The sequence below is a fragment of the Camellia sinensis genome, chromosome 15, assembly GCF_055761805.1.
Source record: "Camellia sinensis isolate YWXY chromosome 15, ASM5576180v1, whole genome shotgun sequence".
Taxonomy (NCBI): domain Eukaryota; kingdom Viridiplantae; phylum Streptophyta; class Magnoliopsida; order Ericales; family Theaceae; genus Camellia; species Camellia sinensis.
The window spans coordinates 131,755,693-131,771,088 of NC_138975.1; the positions used below are offsets into that span (position 1 = coordinate 131,755,693).

The following is a 15,396-nucleotide window of genomic DNA, read 5'->3' on the forward strand; positions in this document are numbered from 1 at the left end:
TTGACTGAGATGCCTTCTTAACCCCTCATTTGTGTTTCCATTGCCCGGAACAAGCCCAAAAAATTAAGCCCAATCCGTGTATACAACCAAGCCATGTAAGCAGCCCACGAATTTCAAACAAAACGTGGCCACAACCAGTAACTCCATGCTTCTTAAACTTGTGCCATGGGCCCCACTTATTAGAACCCACACCAATTGTCAAAGCCCACCAAACTCGGCAGTACAAATATTTGTAGCCCTTCAAAAAAAAAAATGGGACAGATGAGGCCCATGATTTGCCTCACCTAACAGCCCACAATAACAATCCCAATACGTATGAGATCCTCTGATACAGCACAACCATGCTTCAGCAAAACTAATCTCCATATAATCGTTAAGTCGGCTTCATCTCGACGAAAGTGATTGGCAACAGCATAGAAGCAATGATTTGAGTCATAAAGTGAATGGTATCTCTTTCTCATCACATGGGCTGTCTCTCTTGCAAGTAGGTGGGATAAAATAAAATAAAAAGAAAGTGGGGTGGTGGAAAAGTAGTGTTAGACAGAGAGAAGGCATGTGGGTTTGAAAGTGAAAAAAAGAGAGAGAACAGCGTGTGTAAATTGGACTTTGTTGTTTGAGAGAGAGAGAGAGAGACCGTGGGTTTGGTCTCACCAAAAATCAGAAATATAGAGAGTGGAGGTGGAGCTAAGACTCCAGGCTGCGCTACTGTAGGAAGAAAATAGCCAGCGAAGTAGTTTGATGAGACATAGGTGTAGGGAATTCCCTCGGCCTCAATAGTTCTCCGGATTTGAACCTTCACTGCAAATGTAGATTTTTCTGGTTCAACTGCATGAAGACGGTCCACATCGCTTCCAAACTCCGAGGGCAAGAATCTCTTGATGTTTCCAGCTTCTTTAATGGCAGCGATGATCTTGGTCTGATCTGCTAACTGCATAGATCCAACCGTTGAAATCACCACATCCACCTGCTTAATCGCCTTCACCAAACTCTCGTGATTGTGCAGATCACCATGGACCAAAGTGAAGGCGGAGTTCTTGAAACCCTCGATGAGTTTGGTGAAGCAGAGTGAAGGTATGTGTAGCAAAATTCTAGCGGACTAGGTTGAGGTCCGGCGGGCGGCCAAGGCGAGGTTGCCGCCCGCCGGTGTCGCGAAAAAAATACTAAATTCTTAACCTGGCTCTGATACCATGTAAGATTTTGTGTATTATTGATTGATATAGAGAAAATAAATTGTATGTATTATTGATAGATATGTTTATTGATCTCTATTACAATGATTCATGATTCCTATATATAGAAGAGGGTGAGTGTGTAGTAGGTAAGGAGTAGGTGAAGTGGAGGTGGTAGTGGTGTAGTGGGTTAGGTTTAGTGGAGTAGGTGAGGTGGTAGTAGTGTAGTGGGTTAGGTTTAGTGGAGTAGGTTTAAGTGGGTGAAGTAGGTGATAGATTTTAACACAAAATGTGACAATTCAATTGAACATTTAAAGTGACTTCAAGGTTGAATGAAAGACACATGCAACCCTCATGTACCTAGATGGCATTTCTATCACCTTGACTTGGCCTGCATGAACATTTTAGCTGGTTTTTGTCTTCTCTCTTTCCCTTTTCTATCTCCTTGCAATCTTATATGGGTATGCCATCTAAAGGAAATATGCCTTATTCTTCCTCTATACTTGCTCTTTCTAATATGCTTCATTTTTCTACTAAAAAGAGGATCTTCAAGCTCCATTTTCATCATTTCCCTCACTTAAAAGAACAAATTATTGAAAAGATAAAAAGGTATAAATCCTCAAACTTCAAGGTTGTTTTCTTTTGTCTTATTTTATATCATTTTAATGCATCATAAAGATGGGTCTTTTCTTGCTGGATTGTCAACATCGCCAGCTCCCTTTAGGGTGGCCCTTTCATGTGGTCCCGTAGTAATACAGTTGGACATTTTGATACTAGGAACAAAGAACTGTCTTCCTTTAGTGTCACGTTCAAACAGGTAAATGAGGGGGTTATAGTCTCAGAACATTCTAGAGTGCTAAGCGGCTTGCACACATTGGCTCGTCTACAAGAAGGAGGTTGGCACCACAAGGGCTATGATTCCCTCTTGTTTTCTCTGTGAAACAATTTTGGAAGCCCATTTAACCATTTGATAAATTTGAAGAAAAAGGGCACATTTATCACTCTATGTTACACATGTGAAGGGCCTAGAAAGTGTTAATCACTTGTCATTGCATTGTGTAGTTTCTTGGGGGATGTGGAGCATTCTTATTGTTCGGAATTCAGTGAATTGTCTTTCCTCCAATAGGGACTAACTTTTATTAGCAGGCCCTTTGAGAGGGTGCCGGCACCCTTGTGCCTTACATAGACCGTTGATATGTACAAATGTTCGGATAGTACTTGGGAGACATGTAGAGCACTCTCATTGTCCGGAATTGTGTGAATTATCTTTCCTCATATAGGGACTAAGTTTTATTAGCAGGCACTTGAGAGGGTGTTGCAGCTGCTCCCTTGTGCGTTATGTAGACCTTTGATATGTATAATTGGGTTGTGGGGTGCACTATGGTTATTCTCCATCTTGAGCATGTTAGCTGACTCTTCTATATCTTGTGTACATGTGTGTATCACCAATTTTTCTACAACTTTTAAATACAGCCCATCCTAAACATTGACAATTATTATGGTCACAAAGGGGAGGGGATATTCCTAATCATCATAATTCTTGTGAAAGCTAAATGGACGACCTCCCTACCCCTTCTCCATGTTGTCATACTCAAAGCCGCTTTGGGAGCAGCCGAGAATATATTCGATTGCCTAACAATTCAATAATTTTGTGCAGATTTTTGTGGGAGTGGGGCTCTTTCTTTCAGCATTTTGTAACTACTAACTACCATTCAGACATGCATATAAAATCACATATATTTCTTTAAGAAATCCCAAACAAAAGCAGAAAATCCCAGTACAATCAGAGTTCCAATAACCCATTATTCAACCATCATAAAATCAAATAATAATAAAATAAAAGGCTATTGAATTGAATTGCTTACAGTGGGAAGCTGGGGAGGTGGAGGAGGGTAGAGAGTATGATTAGAAGGAGGGTACTGATCAAGGAGAGAAGGCAAGTACATAACCAGTGTTCCATGAAACCCTCTGTTCCCATCTAACGTTCGAATCTCCGGACCCAGTCCGCACACAACGAAGTACTCGAAGATCCGAGCCATTCTCGATCCTGTCCCTCTCTCACAACTTTGCAACAGTTAGAGAGAGAGAGAGAGAAATTGGGTGTACTGATGTATGATAATAAGGATTCGCCTCAGATCTGAGTTTGATCAGTTTTGATCTCTACCTGTGACTCTCTGATCAAAATGCTTGTGAATTGATCAACATTTCTGATTGAGGTTCTGAAATATTGAAGGGGAGAGAGAGAGAGGGAGAGATGGTTTGATGTTTCTATGCTTTTGAGTTTTTGGGTGAGCCATTTTCCATGTTCAAAAGGTCGCCATGGAGTTCGGGTCGGGTCGGTCGGGACAAACACGGGCATGGTTCGGGCAAGAGGAATTGGCCTGCTATGTTAGATTGTGTTTGGTTTTAGATTTTTTTTAATTTAAATTAATGAATATTAATAATTATAATTATAATTATAATTTTTTTTACACATGTAATAATTTTTTTTCAAATCCCACTTATAGGTAATTTTTCCATTATATTTTTAGTGGTGCTACATACATCAATTAATACACACACTAGTGTATGAGGCCCAAATATCCGTCGTTGTCCGTACTCCTGGTGTCCAAGCTGTGCTTCACTCCGATCGACCTGAGAACACAATGATTGTGAGCTACTCGGCGGTGCACTGCCAGAAAACCCTCTGACGATCAAGTTAGCACACAAGGATAGAGGGAAAAAAGAGTAGGCAAAGTGGTAAGTGAGTTGCGATCATAAGATGTTTCAGACCTGAGTATAGGGGTGCAGCATCGTTTATATACCTTCTGCGCACACCTCTACGTCCATTTTCCTATGGACGCGTGGACCTACTCTCTTCTCCCATTTTCCCACATGTCAGCGCAAATACCGCTAAACACCACCTGACAAAACCACCAAACGACATTGGCGCGAACTAACAGCACGACGCCACTCCATCACTCCACGACCGTGCTACTTATGAGATATGCAATGCTCTAAACCAAGCTACGCCTAGCACGGCGCCACATCGTCACACCACGACCGTGCTAATTGTCTGGTTTCATTAAAGAATCTCACTGCGGCTTAACCGTCCTTAGTTATAACCTAGCTCCTGCTTGGTCGGATTGATCTGCGGAATACATACCCCGTCTAACTCAACGAGCAAATAAAGTTAACCGGGCTGACAGTCCGATTTTACCCCGGCTAAATCAGACCGGGGCCTTGACCGAGCGCATCCCCACTTGCTTGGCCCAATTTAGCTCAGTCATTATCTCAGCTCGATGCCAATTTAGGAAATCTCCCTCTCAATTGCCCTTTAATTCCATTCGTGTCAGCGTGACCGGGATTACCTTCTCCAGTCGAGATAATTAATCTACTCGGTTGTTATCTTCAACTTATTTGCCGTGCTAACTCCCTTGCTCGGCTACATCACTTGCTCGATCGATATTTCAACTTTTCTGCTTGTCCCTTCAGTACTAACACCGGTCTTGTCATAGATACGTGTCCTCTGCTCATTGGACTTGTACAAACAACCCAGCCGTCACACGCTGTCGTCTCAAATTCGAATTTTTGGCGCCTCTTCTCCCTTTATAAGCACATCGCTCGCCCCTTTTGTGTTTCTTCCCACTGTTCATCTTCTTCTCCAGCGATCCAGTGATCCATAGCACCCAACTTTCGTCTCTCACTCACTTTATTGAGATTAGAGCATTCCCGCAGGCCTATTCTGCTCTGTCGCCGTTGCTGGGGCCCTATCTCACGGATTCGAACCACAATCCGTGTCTTAACCTGTAAGTCTTCAACCCTTCATTGTTCTTCATCTGTTATTCTTGTTTTTCTTGTGTACTTGAACTGTGACTGCCATAGTTGAATCTAGGGCATGATGACAGTAGGTTTTAGGGCTTTGAATGAAGTTAGTCTAGGGTGTGATCACAAAAAGTAGTTTTTGCCCTTTCGTCCTTAACACTATTCATCATCTTCTGTGATGGACACTCGAGGATCTGGGACTAACTAGGCTATAAATCATCGTTTGATCCAAAATCATAAGTGAACCGAGCTAGTTCCAAGTTTATAGAACTTAGGTGAAAATCGAGTTAAGAAAGCGCTGGTGTAAACGTCCCCGAACGCCCCGGGAGGACAAGTCCCCCCCCCCAGTTCTGTTCGTTTTGGGTTCACTACAGTTCAGGACTCTCAGATAGTCGCAGTTCTTAATCTGAACCAAAGAGTCCAAATCCGGCAAATCGTTTTGAGAAATAGATTTTTGAAAAGAAGTGCCAAACATGGACTGCTTTGCCAGATACAGAGTCGCCACCTAAATATTTTTTATGGGGGAATTTAGAAAACCCTGACTCGGTGCTAAAGGCCACGTGTCCATCATCACCAAAGTTGCCTCGGCTCGGGAGCTTGGGTATGATTGGGGAAGGTCAGCTATGAGCACCCCCTCTCGCCCGATCTGAAGATCGGCCTCTACTAACCGTGATATCCGTTTTTGAAAACGTTATGTGTTCTTATTCCGGTTATTAGCCTGGAATTACTATGCTATGCGCACAGCAAACAAGTATAGACCAAATCGCCTAAATTGGAACAAAACATTTCATGCTTGTTTTGAAAATGGTTTGCTACTCGCAAGTAGGCTGAAATGTAGATTTTGCCACCCTCAAGTGGGCTTTAGAAAAGATGGTTTTGCCACTAACTAGTGGGCTTAAAATTCACAGTTTTAATGCATTATTCCAATTTAGGTAATTCGACCTCCACCCACAGGCACTCAAGCAGTTTATATCACATAAGCAGCTAGCCTCATGGTAATCATGTTATTATTTTAACGTTCACACTCATGTGAGATGCTAAAGCATAAAGAGCTCACCTAGTACTCCAAGCCAAAACAGAAACTAGTTAGTAATCATATGCATGACCCTAGTTTAAGATGGCTAATGCAACGTATACGGAATGTCACTAGAGTAGGCTCGGCTAGTCTATAAATGACATGTGAAAATGCACAAGTAGCACATATTCAAGTTAAATTTAAAATACTTATGCAGTTAGTATGATGCGCCAAGCCTGGTGCATGTAAGACTAATGAATGATGCACGCATGCATAACATAAAGTATGCTAAAGTAAACATGTCCTAATACTAACCATCAAAGCAGGTAAGTAAAAGGGAGAAAAAAGTGGGGGTTGGAAGACATGCACACACGCACCCACACTTATTACAAATTCACCCTCACTCGGAGGGACCAAAAGAATAATACAAATTAATTAACCTACAAGCTAATTAATTATTACAGACCACCTAATTAATTAAGCAAATTAACTAAGCTAAGAAAGCAGTAAAGGCCTCGGGAAGAGGATCCAATGCGCACGTGCTCGGGTTTGCTCAGAAATCCAACGCAATGCACAAGTTTGCCTCTGCTTTGACTGTTCTGCTTCTCTAAAAATTGCACAACTCCCAAGGTTGCTTCTCTGAGTGTTGTGGAACACTACCGGTTGAGTAAGAACACCACCGGCCATGGAGAATGGTCACCGGCCACAAACTTATGTCCTCGGCCAAACCTGTTTTGCCGGTCGGCACCCAACACTGCCGACCGGCCGATTCTTCCTGCTGAAACCTGTTTGACAGCAGCAGAGGGCAGGCAAGGCATGGCAATGTATTTCAAGCAAATGTATGCACCAGCATATCCCCTATCATGTTTATGACTCAAAGGGACACGGTTCTCGATTCTCGGACCATCAATCGCGCATTTCAATGCATGATGGCCCAAGAAACCAAGTATGCACTTTGATTTTAAATGAAATGCAATGCAAATAAGCAAACAAAGGGACTTTCAGCCTCTATCATGGCTTGATCAAGAGGTGAAAGATGCATGCAAATGCAATGCAACCTAAGTATGTTAACTAGGCATGCAACATGAGCATATGGGAAGCATACAAGGCATATAACAAGCATGCAAGTTCAATGAGCATACAAGGCACAATGTCAACACACAAGTATGCAAAACATATGGCATGTTAAGCAACCAAAACAAAGAGGAGAATACATGCCAAATGCAACATCATTTCAACATGCAACAACATGTCATAAGCTAGGCATGCAACAACATGCCAAAGGGTGGACTTAAACTAAATTAGGCAGCCCTTAAACAAGCCTAAAACAGTGGCTAATGCTATGGAAATGAGAGCCAACACACACACACATGTACATGTTGATAGGTCAACACTTAAGCATCAAATAAGCAACCTTTAAGCACACTTAAAGGAGGACAAACATGGGCATATGGCATGCATCATAAGCTCTGAAATTGCATGAAAGAGAGGTGCCAAACCAAGTAATCAAAATAAGCAAAGCATGCAATAATGGTCCAAGTACTTGAGGCAAGCTAAGGAGGTATTGAACTACCCTTAGCAAAACCAAACATGGCATGAATTAAATGATCAAAACAGAGTTTTAACATATTAAAACAAAGCCTAAAGACCACTTAGATGGCATCTAAATGACTTAAATTCAAGGGCATGCACAATGACCAAACATGGAGCACAAGGCACAACCTCATAAGGCATCAAAGAGGCATCAAAGGCAAGGATACAAGCATGTTATAAGGACTGAAATAACATGGTAAGTGGTTCCAAACCACTGAAACAATGCAAGTAATGCATGCTAGAGAGGCCAAAGCTTAAGGCATTCAAGAGGGATTGCATGGTAGCTGTACAAAACAAGACATGAATGACTCAAATGACCTAAAACAGTCCCTTAGCACATCAAAATATGCATGTAAGCTTCACAAAGCTAAGCCTAAATCATGCTAGAACAAGGGTCTACACCTAAAGCATGTTAAGGCAAAAATGTGGCATTACAAGACATGTATGCAAGGCATGCAAGGTGTGTCTAAACCAACTGAAAACAGAGCTAAATTATGACATAATAAGCACAAAAATCAGTTAAAGCATGGCCAACATACACTTAAACAAGATGCTCCCTCAAGAGGCAAAAATGGCCATTTTCAAGGACAACAAGGAGAGGGGATGGCCCTCTCCTTCTTAGGACCTCAAGGCACCATCCTCATCACTGAAATCCCTCAAGATTTCAGTGGTGAGGAGGCCCAAAGACAAAGGTCACGGAGCTCAACCGAAATGGCACAAAACAAGGGCCAAACAAGCCTTAAGAGGGGTCAAACAACCCCAAAGCTTAAAACACCCTTAAGAAACTATTTAGGGTAGATAAAAACAAGACTTTTCTATGTTATATGTTAAGCTCAAAAACAGTTGCAAGTATGGCAAAACAAGCTATAAAAACAAGGCTTAAAAGTGGTAAAAGCTCACCCTTGAAGCACAGCAGCAAATCAGCAACTTTTGGACCAAAAAAGGGCTTCAAATCACCCCAAAAATCACCTCCAAGGACCTTAGCTCAATAAAGGGAGTAGAGAACTAGGTGTTTGTCTGTAAAAGTGCAAAGAAAATGCACTTTTGAGCACAAACAAGCCCTAAACCTTAGAGAGAGGGGCAGAAAATGTAGAGAGAGAGAGAGAGAGAGATTTTTTTGCTCAAAATTGTATATCTCTTTCTTGTATGTTAGAGAGCTTGATTGATATAGAAATATATCAATCTGCAGCTCCTCAGAACTCCCACGTCCAGTTATGGGCTGGGGTATGGCCTAAAATGACAGCTGCTAACTGTCTACAGAGATATCTGTTGAAAACCACACTTGGCCGGCCGGCCATAAAAGTGGTCGACCGGCAGTCAAACTGGCCGGCCGGCCATCACATTTGGCCGATTGAAAATCAAGGTGGCCGGTGGGCAGGAGACTTGGTCGACAAGCTACCCCCTTCCCTCAGGAACACATTCACAAGCTCTTGGTGCAACCAAACACAAAACAGAGAAGTTAAGAGATTCTAAGGCAAGGCGCGCAGCCAAGACTTTTCGAAACTCAAAACAAACACAAGCATGGATAATCATCGCGTGTTCAAACGATGACGTCCAAGCCTTGAGGACGGTTAAAAATTGGGTGTCTACAGTTGCCCCTCTTTGACAGAACTCGAAAGTCATAACAATGACGGAAGTGAATGTTAAAGCCCAGAGACGACCCATTTTTGACAAGACCGAAGACTTAGACAAACATGCAAGACAAGCAAAGATATGCGCCCGAAGGCAGGGGCAAAATGCAACTGACAATGCAAGGAACCGAACATAACTTATGATCATGCAAAGAAAGCTGTAACGAAGCATAACATGTGACAGTTTTAAGCTAGCATACACCAAACTACACTACAATACAGGAAGGATGTAAGAGAATTATGCAATTCTCGATACGTCTCACTCGGAGAATACAATACCTGTGCGGTTCGTCTGGTTGCACCAACCTCAAATGAACCGTACATACAATATCGTGCCTGAAAAGAAAGCAAACTTAACAGGTACAATATCGTTAGCAACATACATAACATGCAAAATGATATGCAATATATACAAAACTATATATAAACAATGCAAATGAAAATGCAATGCTATTGAATCATGATCAAATCCTGAGCGGTTCAAAACCACACAAATGTCAAATAGATTGATGGAGATGCAAAGTCCGTCTACCATAGAAAAGGTGCTGTAGACGCGCCCGTGGGGCCCTCGCTACAGTTCTGACTCGATTTGTGTCACGGTTCTTAGTCTGAACCAAAGAGTCCAAATCTGGCAAATCGTTTTGAGAAACAGATTTTTGAAAAGAAGTGCCAAACATGGACTGCTTTGCCAGATACAGAGTCGCCACCTAAATATTTTAAAATGGGGAAATTTAGGAAACCCTGACTCGGTGCCAAAGGCCACGTGTCCGTCATCACCAAAGTTGCCTTGGCTCGGGAGCTTGGGTACGATCGGGGAAGGTCAGCTATGAGCACCCCCTCTCGCCCGATCTGAAGATCGGCCTCTACTAACCGTGATATCCGTTTTTGAAAACATTATGTGTTCTTAATCCAGTTATTAGCCTAGAATTACTATGTTATGCGCACAACAAACAAGTATAGACTAGATTGCCTAATTTGAAAATAAGCATTGCATATCCGTTTGTTTTGGGAAAATGTTTTGGAATTTGCTACCCGCAAGTAGGCTAAAACACGAATTTTCAACGAGTGTTTTCAACTCAGACAACCCAACCTTCACCCACAGGCATTCAAACAGTTTATCACATAAGCATCTAGCCACATGGTAAACATGCTGTTATGATAGCATTCACACGCATGCGATATGCTAAAACATGAAAATACTTACATCGTACTCTATGCCAAAACAATAAACTCGTTAGTAAACAATGCATGATCCAAGTCCATGTTTGAATGTCTAATGCAACACATACAGGATGCAATTAGAGTAGGCTCGGCTAACCTAAACATGGGATGTGAAATGCAATCAATTGATGCACGTATTCAATTTGGAATTGAAATACAAATGCAGTTAGCATGATGTACCGAGCCCGGTGCATGCAAGACAAATGTATGGATGCACGCATGCATAGCATAAGGTATGCTAATTTAAATATGCCCTAGTCTACCATCATAAGCAGGTAAGTAAAAGGGAGAAAGAAGTGGGGGTTGGAAGACATGCACACACTCACCCACACTTATTACAAGTTTACCCTCGCTCGGAGGGATCGAAAGAATAATACAAATAATTAACCTACAAGCTAATTAATTATTACAAATTACCTAATTAGTTAACAAATTAACTAAGCTAGGAAAGAAAAACAGTAAACCGCCTCGGGAAGAGAGCTCGATGCAATGCATGCTCGGTCTTGCTCGGGAATTCACTGCCATGCGCAATCTGCCTCTGTTTTCCCTGCTCCGCTCCTCTGAAGACTGTCAAAGTCTCAGAGTTGCTTCTCTGGACATTGGGAGACACCACCGGCTGAGTAGAATGGTCACCGACAGTGGTCTGGTGGTCATCGGCACATAATGAATCCATCGGCTGCCAGTTTATTGCCGGTCGGCACTGTGTGAAGTCGATCGGCAGAGAATGCCTGCAGAACCTGTTTGACAGCAGCAGAGGACAGGACTTTGCATGGCAATACAATTCAAGCCAATATATGCACCAATCATGTTCCTTATCATGTGAGTGAGTCAAAGGGACATGCTCCTTGGTTCTCGGACCACCAATCGCGCATTTCCATGTGTGATGGCCCAAGGAACCAAGTGTGCACATTTTGATGTCAAATGCAATGCAAACTAACAAACCAAAGCCCAATTCCTATCACTAGATCAAGGAACAAGACATGCATGCTAGATGCAATGCAACCTAGGCATGCAAGCTAAGGATGCAACATGGAGATGCAAGATGTGCATGCAAGCATACAAACAACATGCAAGGTAAGCATGCAAGCAAGCAAATAATGGACTTAAACATGATTTGGGCAGCTCTAATTAGGCCCAAAACAGTGGCCAAAATGCCCAAAATGAAGGATCAATGGCATGCAAGCATGCATGTATACAAGGACCAATACTCAAGCACAAAAGGGCGACTCTCAAGCACACTTGAAAGAGGCATAACATGGACTAATGGCATGCAAGGTAAGCATTGAAAATCATGTTACAAAAGGTGCTAAGCCAATTTAAACAAGACAAACATTAGCATGCAAACAAAGCCAAAATCCAAGACAAGCCAAGAGGCTTAAACCAAGTCTAAATCAACCAAGCCTCACAAGGCTAAGAGGACTTAAAATAGATCTAAGGCAGGCCTAAACAACACCCAAGGGACACCTAGATGGCATCTAAGTGGCTCAAATTCAAAGGCATGCACATTGACCAAAACATGGAGCATGCAAGACAAGCTTTCAAAGCTTCAAAGAGGCATCCAAGGCAAGCATATAAGCATGTTAAAGGGACTGAAATAAAATGGCAAATGGTCCCAACCCACTAAATTAAGGCATGGATGCATGCTATACATTCACACACTTAAGGCCAACAAACCAAAAATGCAAAGGGGCCATACTAAGTATGCCAAGGTCGACCCAAACAACCTAGGACAGACCTTAAACATGGCAAGATAAGCACAAAAGCTTCACAAGGCTAAGCCTAAAACATGCTAGAACAAGGGTTTACAACCTAAGGCATGTTAAGGCAACAAAGTGGCATTACAAGGTAGGTATGCTAAGCATGCATGGTGTACCAAAACCAACAAAAAACAGAGGCATATTATGGCATAATAGGCACAAAAAACAGCCAAGGCATGTTCAACATGAAGCTTAGCTAGGTGCTCCCTCAAGAGGCCAAAAATGGTCCATTTCAAGGACAACAAGGAGAGAGGGTGGCCCTCTCCTTCTTGGGACTTCAAGGCACCATCTTTACCACTGAAATCCCTCAAGATTTCAGTGGTGAGGAGGCCCAAACACCAAAGTCTCGGAGCTTACACAAAACAGCCTAAAATGGGGCCTCTCAAGGCCTAAGAGGGGTCAAACACCTCCAAACCACAAAACACTCTAAACAAACTATTTAGAGGGCCTAAAAAAAGAAATTTTTTGTATTATACACTAAGCTCAAAAACAGTTCTAAGATAGGCAAAAATAGTATGCAAAAATGGGGAATAAAGGGACAACTTCTTACCCTTGAAGACCCTCTTCACCAATGAAGCTCCAGCAGCTTCTTTATGCTCAAAACAGCCCAAGAACCTCAAGAACAACCTCTGGTCCTTCAAGAAACCAAGGAAAGGTGTAACACTATGTGTTTGTGTGCAATAGTAAGACACAAACACACTTATACACACACAAAGGCCAAATGAGAGAGAGGTATAGAGATAGAATATGTATGGAACCCTAAACCTAAAACCAGAGCTCTCACACAAACTTTTCTCTCCAAAATGTCTAACCTAGAGCCAAGAGGGGAGGGCTCCTCTTATAGAGGAGCCAATCTTGTAAAGCTTACAAGGTAAGCTAACAAGAAGTCCATCCCTCCATACACGTGTATGGAGGGGAACAAAATGCCATACAGCTGTATTAAAATATCTGCAAAAGCAGATGAACAGTAATTGGCTGCTCAAAAATGCCATTTTGTCAAAATGGAGTGCCGACCGGCAACAAAGAATGTCGACCGGCAATATACATTGCCGATGGCATCAAAACACTAGCCGGTGGCCTCTGGCCATGGCCGGTGATGTGTGGGGATGCCTCACAAGGCATTCCCTGCCCCTCCAAGGCAAAACACAAGTGTTTGGTGCAAAACCAGACACTAAACGGTCGAGTCAAGAGATCCTGAGGCAAGGCGCGCAAGCCGAGACCTCCGGGAACTCAAGACGAACACAAACAAGGATGATCACCGAGTGTTCAAACGATGACGTCCAAGTCTTGAGGTCGGTCAAAAATGGGGTGTCTACAGGTGCCGTAACCCTCAAACCAACATACCAACGTGGAATAGGTGCGTACACATGCAGAACTATGAGTGATGTAGACAGACACAAGAACAAGTAATTGGGTGGAATGACATAAGTGGGGAAATGACCCGCTGAAGAAAGACCAATGATCCTAATGCTGGATGCAAAAATTACACTACAATGTAATATATACAATGGATATGGCAAGCGGCCAAACCAAATCCTAGGAAAGGCATGGACACACACAAACCACCTCTAACATAGAACGGTCATACAGAACTATGAGTGTATAGACGTGAGGGGTTTGAGATACCATCAGCAGCGCGGTCATGGCGCCGACACAAACCACCTCTTTGATGGTACACACACAAACCACCTCTTCGAGGGGTTTGAGATACCCTCTTTCCATCAAGACTTTTAGTGCGCTCGTCAGGCTCATATAGAGAGGGGTGAAAGTTCTGCCCTGAGCTCGGGCTGGGCCGATGGTTTGTAGGCTTGGATTGGCAAAAGGGTCGGCTATGGCGACTGTATTGATTTCGGTGGGTTTGGGAATAGTGCTACTACCAGCGTTGGTGCTTCCTGCAATCGCCCTCCTTGTCAGTTCACTTGTTCTGGGAATGATCCCGCTGTTGAACGCATTCTCGACTTGAACCCCCAGTTCATGCAAACTTTTGAAAGTGAATAGTGGAGCGACTATCAACTTTTGCAACATATCATGCTCGAGGTTTCGCACCATCATCTGCACTTGATTCCTCTCGGAAGGCCGATCTGTCATCTGTGCTGCCTTTGCTCTCCATCTTGCAACAAATTCCACAAAAGGCTCTGTTGGGTTCTGGTGGGTTGTTTCAAGCTCTTGCACGGTCATTTCAACTTGGGTATTGTAGGAATACTAATCGACAAAGGCCTCAGCCAGTTCTTCCCAGTTTTGCTTCACTTTATCTTCCAACTTAGCGTACCAAGTGGCTGCTACACCTGACAGGGTTCTTCCATACAGAGAGAGTTTCTGTGGCTTAGTTAGACCCATCGACTTCAGGACATCCAAGAAAAGTCGGATATGTACCATTGGATCTCCAGACCCGTCGAAACGGTCGATATATGGCATTTTGAATCTGTCTAGGAGCCGAACGGCAGCCTTGGTGTGCCCATCCTCAATGTCGGGAATGGAGTTAAGGACCTATGCCTTTTTGATTTGCTTCTCAAGGTTCGCAATCTTCACTGTAGTCGGATTGAGCTCATTAACATCAAGGGAATAAAGCCTCTCATTAGGCTGCACCAGGGGTCTGAGCACCTGAGCTTGAGTCAACCTTTCTCGAGGATTCGGAAACTGCAAATCTTCAACTGGCGGAAGTGGGTCAAAGTTTGGCTGGGGTCCCAAAGCTGGATGTGAGGCAGATGCTCCAGATGGACGCTGCATTTCAATACTGGTCTCAACCTGCATGGCAGTTCCCTGATTTAACGCTGCTATCACGGCCACAAATTCTTCAGAACCCTGTGCCATCATGGTCTGCTGAGTCTGAACAAAGGTGATGTGACTGGCGACTGACGGATTAGATGGATCAGTGAGCCCTAACTGGCCTTTCTTTGCCTTACCTCAGCGAAAGAACACTGGTTGCCCTTGAATTGAATTCCTGACCTAACAAAGTCTATCAGCACTAGTCCAATGTACCCGGGGGATATCGGAGCTTTCTGAAGCTATGGTTCCCAGACTACCTAGCAAAAGAGAAAACAGACAGCATCTCAGCCTGATTTCGCCAAAACAGATTTGAATCTTTACTGAATTCTGCCCCAAATTCTGCCTGTAAACCGATACCCTCAGGTAAAACTGATTGCCCCAAAATACTGATGCCGCCAGGCCTGATACTCAGACTTGCAAACTGATACACACAACCTGTA

The 15,396-nt window shown here is 43.1% G+C and overlaps 1 protein-coding gene across 3 annotated transcripts in view; it reads right to left on the reverse strand.

Annotated features, from left to right (window-relative positions):
• Positions 1-3,450, reverse strand: part of SCD1 (stomatal cytokinesis defective / SCD1 protein (SCD1)) — a 47,415-nt gene extending 43,965 nt beyond the window's left edge. The window contains exon 1 of one of the 3 annotated variants that reach the window (XM_028242095.2): positions 3,035-3,450. In XM_028242095.2, coding sequence (XP_028097896.1) covers positions 3,035-3,208 — 174 coding nt within the window. In that variant the 5' untranslated portion in view covers positions 3,209-3,450. The remainder of the gene's footprint in view (positions 1-3,034) is intronic. The other 2 variants (XM_082909373.1, XM_082909374.1) reach the window with 2 other exon arrangements.
• Positions 3,451-15,396: the final 11,946 nt, after the last annotated feature.